Genomic DNA, 9,862 nt, shown 5'->3' on the forward strand with positions numbered 1-9,862 from the left:
AGAAAGCTGACAGGCTGACCAACCCAGCCAGGGCCAGAACCACAACTACCACCCAAAGACCCAATTCACCTATGAACTGCTGAGGCATGTGAAGGAGACATACAGATGTAAAGCTACAGGATGTCAAAGACACAAGGAAACAATAGGGTTTCCAAGAAGAGTTCCAATTAGGGCCCAGTATTGAGTGTCTAGCAGTAGCCAGAGGCCTCAAACCAGACCAGTGAGTGACTCTGTAATAAATACTAACAAGTAAAGATATATGGACTAAATAGAATTTTGTGTGCCTCATTGGGCCACACTACAGCTTCCATGCAGAGATTTTTGTTTCCTTTGGTTGGGGGATTTGGTTTTACTTTTAAATTTTGTTTTGTGGGGTGGTTGCAAGGGCAGAGTGTGAAAGAGAGGGGACAGGGAGATGAGTAGGATTGGGTTGCAAGATGTGAAATCCACAAAGAATCAATAAAAAGGGATTTTTTTAAGTTGAATTATTTTGATCATAGTGCTCCTACAACTCACATCCTTTACAGCAGAGCAGTGACAGTGCTCTCCCCACATGGAATCTCACAATAACGGGAAGTGATGATTCCCCATGGCCAGCCACAAAATCACCTGGGATACACTAAAATGCTCTAGGGAATTGTGTGCTAATCCTAACTGCCATACAGTGTCACAAGAGCAGGTGTCAAGCTCTTCTGAGATGATTTGCATATTGAGACATTAGCCACAGTGCAGATTCTTCAAACCATCTTTAAAAGCAGCCTGCCAGTGTCCAAGAAGCAGTCTCTATTTCAGATCTCAGAGATGGGATCAGCTGCTCTCCTGCTGTGGGTACTGCTGCTCTGGGTTCCAGGTGAGAGGATGCAGTGCTGGGAGTATCCATTGTGGCCACTATTGTTTTTTTATGCTTTGCTGTCATGATCATTGAAATTATGGCATTTCATTAGTTTTAATTTTCTCTTTTATTTTATAGCTCCTCAGAATGTAGCTCATGACTGCTGTTACAGATCCCTCATGCATGATAGTTTTACACTGGTCTGCTTTCAGTATATCTGTGATAGTAATATGTGTTTATCATTCCAGGTTCCACTGGGGACATTGTGCTGACCCAGTCTCCAGCTACTTTGACCAGGTCTCTAGGGCAAAGTGCCACCATCTCCTGCAAGGCCAGCCAGAGTGTCTCTATAGGGAGTATTAATCTTATGCACTGGTATCAACAGAAACCAGAACAGCCCCCCAGACTCCTCATCTACAGAGCATCCAGCCTAGAATCTGGGGTCCCAGCCAGGTTCAGTGGCAGTGGGTCTGGGACAGACTTCACCCTCACTATCCACTCTGTGGAAGCTGATGATGCTGCAACCTATTTCTGTCAGCAGAGTAGGGACTTTCCTCCCACAGTGCTGCAGGGCTAAACAAAAACCTCCTGAAGAGTGAGGAGCTCCCTGCTCCCTGAATCTGGTAGCACCACACTCTTCCATCCCTTTCTGCCAACCGACCCAGGAACGAGGTGAGTGAGACTCTGCCCTTACCCAACCCCCACCCAAACCATCACTCACTCTGACCACCCCAGGCCTGTGCCAGCCTGCTTGGGGTTGACACCCACAGACAAGGAGGAGCTCCCTGAATCTGGAAACATGCCACTCTTCCATATCTTTCCGCCAACTGATCCACAACGAGTGAGGAGACTACCAGGAGAGGCAAGACCATCCAGATTTGAGGACATTGAATTCCTGGCCCCCACACACCACTGAGTCACAAGAGGAAATAGAGAGACCCCACCTGCACACACTAAAAGAAGATATGGGAAGAAGACAGAATAAGATTTCACTCAACAACAGAAAGACCAATATAACACCACCAGAATCTAGGGAATCCATTCCAGCAAGATCTGAAAAGCCCAACACGGAGCATGAAGATGAGATGGACCTCAAAAATTATCTCAGCAAGATGATAGAGACCTTTAAAGAGGAAACAAGAAAACACCTTAAAGAAATAGAAGAAAAGGCAAACAAAAAATTACATGAAATGGAGGAAAAGACAAACCAAAAAATTCAAGAAATAAACAAATCTCTAAAAGAATCTAAAGAAACCCAAGAAATAACATCCAAACAAGTGAAGGAAGTTCTTGAAACAGTTCAAAGCATGAAAGCTGAAATAGACACAATAAAGAAAACAGAATGAGGCGATGCTGGAAATGGAAAGGCTGGATGAATGATCAGAAACTAAAGATGTGAGTAGTACCAATAGTATTCAAGAGATAGAAGAGAGAATCTCAGCTATTGAAGACTCACTAGAGGACATACATTCATCAACCAAAGAAAACCTCAAGTCCAAAAGATCCCTAACACAAAATATCCAGGAAATATGGGACACCATAAAAAGACCAAACCTAAGAATAATATGTGTAGAAGAAGGTGAAGAAACACTGCTCAAAGGTACAGAAAACATATTCAACAAAATCATGGAAGAAAACTTCCCCAACCTATGGAAGGATATGCCTATGAAAGTACAAGAAGCTTACAGGACATTAAACAGACTGGACCACAAAAAGAATTCCCCCCTGACACATAATAATCAAACCACAAATCTACAGAATAAAGAGAAAATATTAAGAGCAGAAAAGGAAAAAGGCCAAGGAACAAATAAAAGCAAGCCAATCAGAATCATACCCGACTTCTCAATGGAAACTCTGAATGCCAGAAGGTCTTGGATAAATACACTACAAGCACTAAGGGAGCATGGATGTCAACCCAGACTACTGTACCCAGCAAAACTTTCAATCACTATAGATGGAGAAAACAAGATATTCCATGACAAAAACAGATTTAAACAATACATATCAACAAATCCAGCACTACAGAAGGTTCTGGAAGGAAAACTCCAACCCAACAAACATAACTACACTCACAAAAACACACAAAAAAATCACAAAATCACAAAAATCTAATTTTACCAAACACAAAAAGAAACAGGAGGGCAAAATTCACACACAATGACACCACCAAAAATAAATCCAAAACAAACATGAACCAATGAACAATAGGACATTAATATCCCTAAATGTCAATGGTCTTAACTTACCCATAAAAAGATATAGGCTAACAGAATGGATACAAAGACAGAATGCAACCTTCTGCTGTTTACAAGAAACACACCTCAACTTCAAAGACAGGCAATACCTCAGAGTAAAAGGATGGGAAAATATTTTCCAATCAAATGGGCTCAGGAAACCAGATGGTGTAGCAATCCTAATATCTAACAAATTAGACTTTAAACTAAAATCAATCAAAAGAGATGAAGAAGGGCATTTCATACTCATCACAGGAAAAGTCCATCAAGATGAAGTCTCAATCCTGAACATCTATGCTCCAAATACGAAGGCACCCACATTTGTAAAAGAAACATTACTAAAGGCCAAACCACACACACTTATAGTCTGAAACTTCAACCCCCCCTTACACCAGTAATCAAATCAGATTATTCAGTTCATCTGGACTACATTCCCCATGGGTTTCTAGATAGTCCTCACTGTGGGATGCACTATTAAGGGACCTCTCTTGATACTATCACTCATATATTAGTCTCTTCCAATACATGGAGGATACCTTCCTTTTTGCACCCACTGAAGAAGTCTCTCAGGAAGGTAGAAAGAGTTTCCTTTACTTTTCAGCAGACAGCCATCATAGCATTTCAAAGCAACAATGGGGAACTCATGCTTAGTGATAGACTCATGCCTAGACAACTAAATAGGGCTAGGGAAGTCCGGGATCTTGGAGAGATCCTATAATCACCACTTTACTAAAGCATCATACTCCCTAACTGTAGATACTTGTCCTTAAACACAACAGTGTAGTCTTCACCGCTCACCAATTGAACTTCTCTTTGCAACATATGGAGACTATATTAAAAGCAACAACTGGATAAATTGCAAGGTTTTTGAGATTATTCCCAACTGACTCATATACAAAACAATTTCCTCACCTAAAGCTCAGTGATTATATTGGAGTTGGCGGCTGAGTGATTGCAAAAGTCAGAGGAACAGGAAGTTTGCTGTGAGACTGTGTTTCCCAGGAATGTCAGATGCTGCATTTGTTAACTCCTACCTACATTTTTGTCTAGACATGAGCTGACTGAGGACAACAATAGACACTCCAAAGTAGGTAGGTGAAAGCATGAGGCTTTAACACTACACAAAAAACTACAGATAACACATAGGGCCAGGATAAATAGTTTTCCTAAAGGGGGAAAACACCAAAAGATATCTGATACTATAGATTCAGCTCTGAACATAAACCTCCAAGTAAATTTATACAGATCGAGCAGGATATATTTATGTATTTAGGTTATGTGTATACATAGATGCTTGTAAGACTAATGAAAAAAAGGTGATAATGGAAAAGAGTTGAAAACGCTGATATTAACCCAAACACCTATGAACACCTGATTTTTTACAAACAAGCTAAATTTATAAGATGGAATAAAGAGAGCATCTTCAACAAATGATGCTGGCACAACTGGATTCAGACATGGAGAGGAGTGCAGATAGAACCATATCTGTCACCATGCACAAAACTTAAGTCCAAATGGATATAAGATCTCAACATATATCCAACCACACTAACTCTATTAGAAGACAAAGTGGGAAATACTCTTGAATTAATTGGTATAGGAGACTGCTACCTGAACATTACACCAATAGTACAGAAATGAGATCAACAATTGATAAATGGGATGTCCTGAAACTGAGAAGCTTCTGTAAGGCAAAGGACACAGTCAGCAAGACAAAACGGCAACCCACAGAATGGGAAAATATATTCACCAACCCAACTTCTGACAGAAGGCTTATCTCCAAATATATGAAGAACTCAAGAAGCTAGTCACCAAAACACCAAACAATCCAATTAAAAAGTGGGGTACAGAACTAAATAGACTATTCTCAATAGAGGAATCTAAAATGGATGAAAGACACCTAACAAAGTGTTCAATAGCCTTAGCCATCAGGGAAATGAAACTCAAAACAACTCTGAGGTACCATCTTACTCCTGTCAGAATGGCCAAAATAAAAACACTAATGACAGTTTATGCTGGAGAGGATGTGGAGAAAGGGGAACACTTCTCCACTTCTGGTACAACTTATACAACCACTAACCCTGTTTTCACATCCCCAAAATTGGTCCTCCTACATCTATACCTACAAGGCTAGATCTACTATGTTAACCACTTGAGATGTGTGGACCACTGTCCTGAGTGCTGAGGCTGATGAGGGGCAGGGACAGCTCTCCCACCTTAGGTGGAGGAGGGAATTCTGCACCTCCCTGCCCATGCCATCCCATGACTGATTAGTAATGGTGACAGCTCTCCCACCAACCTCAATATTTGACAGGCAGGGGCTGAAGATCTCTCCCCCACTCATGCTGTCACATGACAGATGGGGAATGAAGACAGTTATCCCATGCTCACAACATTGGGCCTGGCTCACCCACACCTCTGTCAATAGAGTTAAAAATATTGTGCTGCTTATGCAAGGTGCAGGGTCTATTCTCCCAATTGTTGCCGCTGGTGGGAGTAGGGGGAGTTCACCTGCTCTTGAACCCGAGAGCCAGTTCTCCCACTTGCGTCAGGCATTGGGAGGGGGCATTTCCCCCCAACCATGCCACCTATGGCAGATGTGGGAAGGGGTCAGGTCTCCCATACTCACAGTGGCCAACTTACCTATGTCCTCATCAATAGGGTCAGCCCAGACAAGGTGCAAGGCCTGCTTTTCCTGAGTGTTGCAACTGGTAAAGCGGTCAGGTCCCTCACCAGCTTGAAGCAGTAGGGGAAGGGGAGAGTGCATTTTTCCCTCACCCCCATCACCAAACTGCAGATGAGGGAGGCAGCACCTAGTGTGGCCCTCTCATGCCTTCAGGGCTGGCTCACACATGTCCCTGTCCACAGGATGAACTGTATTGTGCTGCCTATCCCAAGTAATGGTGAGGGATTGAATCAGGTCCCTGAACTGTTGCAGAGTTCAGGACCAAGAGGAGGAAGTGATCTTTCCCTTACCCATGATACCACGTGGCAGAGAAGAGGGGCAAGGACAACTCTGTAAAACCCTAACCTCTCTGGTGATATCAAAGACATCAGGCATCAACATAGACTGCCACTGCATCAAGGTCATAAACCTAGGCATGGGTCCCAGCAGCAGCTCAGGCCCAGACTTCACCATGTCACTAAGTGGCAATCAAGCCACCCAGTTCAGCCTGCTCCTCAATGCTTTCACTTCCTCAGATAGGCCTCTGTCTATTAAGAAATGAACCATTCTGTTTCTGTCTCTCTCATAACACACTGGACATTAGCTAACCATAACAATACTGAATCTATCAACACCACAAGGCAGGCCCATGTTTTCTCCTCGAAGTCCATGACAATCTTGCATAAGGGTCTATTGAGTCTGCTCAGTCTATCATGGCACTGGCAGGAACTTGGTTTGTGACTGGGTATTTAACTATAACATATGAATACAATACAAAGGACTAGGCATGACTCAGACAAACTGATTTCATCACCAGTGTGGAGGATGATAAAAAATGCCCTAACAACCTGCAATGTCAAAATGATATTTGTTGTTAAGTTCTCTAACTGGACCATGTCTTAATGAGTAGAAGATGGAAATCCTGAATTTGTAGTTACTTGTAAAGGTTAGCAACTGGTTGTTAAATAATAGAATCAGATAAAAACGTAAAGGAATGTGCATACCACAAAATAGAAAACACATAATCAGACTGTCGCTTTTGGTTACTGTGAAAATCCATTATGTTTAGAAGAATGAGAGGAGCAACCTACTGTACCCAGTGAAGATTGACCAGAAGGACATATCTGTGGGGCACCAACCACATCAGGAACTAGCAGGGGAAAGAATACACATGAACAAGCCACAATATGTGGCTCAAGAGTGGAGAAGAAAGTTACAGGAAGAGTGGGCTGTATCTGAAGGAGTGCATCATGCCAAATGTAATAGTTGGAAACTCAATGTTCAAATTCCGTCAAGGAATTCAATAGTATTGTGTTTGGGAAGTAGTTAAGATTACATGAGATCATGGGAGATTATGGGATGGCCCCCATGAGGCAAATTAGCTTTATAATTAGAGGCAAAAATAGATGATATGACTAATTGTCAATAGTGATGTCTTCTATTATGTTATGAAACACAAAGAAAGCCCTCAGGAGATGTGGTACAATCATAGCAACATGCTCTTGGGATTCCTCAAGCACAGAGCAAAAATAAATAGATGTATTTTCTGTTACATCCCCAGCTTCTAGTATTCAGTTACAAAAAACAGAAAATAGGGTAAAGCACAGTAGATGAGGCAGGCAAATGTCAAAGAGAAGAAAGACGTGAGAACTCACAGAGTATGTGTGCAAGACTGGGTAGTACTCCGCTCCATAGGCATTTCCTGGCTGTCCTCTTTACAGAAAGACACAGCTAAAAGAGATGGTCCAAATACCCTCACAGGCCTTGGGAAGAGACACTCTGGGTACCAAGATGAGAGTGCAGCCTTGACAACACCTTGACTGTAGCATATAAGACCTGAGAGAGGACCCAGACACATACACTCTCAGATTATATGTGCTGTGGTTGCCACTACACTTGTATTAACTGGTTATGAAGCAGTAGGAAACTAATAACAATATAGGTTCACTATCCTAAGCTATAACTGTAAACTTGAAAAACTCAGAGATGTGCATCTGAGAGCAGATGCTAGGAATCCCTGTGTTGAGGTTTCCCACTCCACATGGGGAGGATGCAGAAGTCCAAAGAAGACTCATGTAGAAGTCAAGGGTGTCTAGGGAGTAATTTCCAGGTCAGCTCTTGATATATAGGGAGACATTGCACTCTACCCACAACAGATAATAGCAAAAGGTAAAAGAGGGGAAAAATGTGTCCACATTGTGGAAGATACTACAGAAAAAAAATATGAGTATTTGATGCAAAGAAAAGAACAGCTAATGACACACAGAGATGAAAATCAGAAGATAAGCAGTAAATCAGCTGCAGGAGGCTTGTATGCATGACCCTCAGAAGAGCGACTCTTGGCATCTCTAGTAAATCCAAGTAGAAATGTGACATAAGAGCGAGAATGTCAGCTTGTATCTGCAAGACAACCAAGAACTGTCTATATTTAAAGCTCTGACTATTTTGAGAAAAGTTTCCTGTAAGTTTAAAATAATTGTCTACTCAGCATTTTGAATCACACCAAAAAAATGCTTTGAATGGAAGAATTAAATAAGGAAGCAAAATGAAAAATGTGGGACAATCACAAATATCAGTTTTTATAATCTCTCTTTCACAGCTTTACTGTTTTTACAAACAAGATTTCTAGAATCACATGGTTGAGATGTCTGGTGAGAAACAGATCAGAGACTGAGCTTCAGTGAACAGCTACCCCAGGATGTTTTGGTTCATCCTTGGAGCACTGTGGGAGGAACCGCTAGACCTTGCTGACAATAATAGGTTGCAACATCATCATCCTCCACAGATGGATGGTGAGGGTGAAGAATGTCCCAGACTCATTGCCACTGAACCTGGCATGGACACCAGATGCTAGTTTGGATGCTCTATAGATGAGGAGTTTGGGGGGTTGTCCTGGTTTCTGTTGATACCAGCTTATAAAATCAATAGGTCCCATAGTGACACTCTGGCTGGCTTGGCATGAGATGGTGGCCCTATGCCCTAGAAACATGACCAAAGAACCTGGATACACAGTCAGCACAGTGTGACCTGTGGAACCTGGAATGATGAACACATATTACTGTCACAGAAATACTGAAAGCAGGCCAGTATAAAACTATCATGCAGGAGGAATCTGTAACATCAGTCAAGAGTTACATTCTGAGGAGCTATAAAATAAAAGAGAAAATTAAAACTAATGAGATCGGGTTGTCATCGCTGTTCAGGGTCATCTGATGCAAGGGACCAACGTGCCACACCCAGTTTGGCGGTGGCAGATTCTGAACACCGAACACTCAGAGGCAGCCTGTCCTCCATCCACCGGTCCAGGTAGGCCAGGAACTGTTTCCGGCTCCAGTTGGTCATTGCTGCTCAGAGTCATCTGACGCAAGCGACCTGAGTGCTGGATCCAGTTAGGCAGTGGGATTCGACACCCCGAGGCCCTTTGACAGCTATGCCTCCAAGAAAGGATTGGAAGAGGACAAGGTAAAAGCACATCCAACAACAGCAAAACCAATATTACACCACCAGAGACTAGGAACCATACACCAGTAAGATCTCAACATCACAATGCAGATGAACCAGAAAAGAATGACCTTAAAAACAACTTCAGGAAAATGATAGAGGACTTCAAAAGGACATGAGAAAATCCCTTAAAGAAATTGAAGACAAAACAAAACAAAAATACAAGATATCAACAAATCTCTCAAGGAAACAGTTCAAGACCTAAAAACTGAAGTAGAGACAATAAAGAAAGCACAATCTGAGGGAATGCTGGAAATAGAAAAGCAGGGCAAATGATCAGTAACTACAGATGTAAGCATAACCAGCAGAATACAAGAGATGGAAGAGAGAATCTCAGGAGTTGAACACACTAGCAGAAATAGATTCATCAACCAAAGAAAATCTTAAGCTCAACAAATCCCTAACACAAAATATCCAGGAAATATGGGATACTGTGAAAAGACCAAACCTAAGAATAATGCTTATAGAAGAAGGTGAAGAAAACCATCTCAAAGGCACAGAAAACATATTCAACAAAATAATAGAAGAAAACTTTCCCAACCTAAAGAAAGACATGCCAATGAAAATACACGAAGCCTGCAGAACACCAAATAGACTGAAAAAAAAAAGGTCACCTCGGCACATAATAAT

The 9,862-nt window shown here is 41.9% G+C and overlaps 1 gene segment (V, D, J or C); it reads left to right on the top strand.

The window, feature by feature from the left end:
- Positions 1-801: 801 nt before the first annotated feature.
- On the top strand, positions 802-9,460 carry LOC113839152 (the record flags this gene model as incomplete). The annotated part of the segment is given in 4 exon segments: positions 802-850; positions 1,081-1,394; positions 8,972-8,985; positions 9,442-9,460. Coding segments are annotated over 4 exon segments (396 nt in total), but the record flags the coding sequence as incomplete, so codon positions are not given.
- Between the last annotated feature and the right edge of the window lie 402 nt (positions 9,461-9,862).

Source organism: Cricetulus griseus, unplaced genomic scaffold (genome assembly GCF_003668045.3).
Source record: "Cricetulus griseus strain 17A/GY unplaced genomic scaffold, alternate assembly CriGri-PICRH-1.0 unplaced_scaffold_339, whole genome shotgun sequence".
NCBI lineage: Eukaryota > Metazoa > Chordata > Mammalia > Rodentia > Cricetidae > Cricetulus > Cricetulus griseus.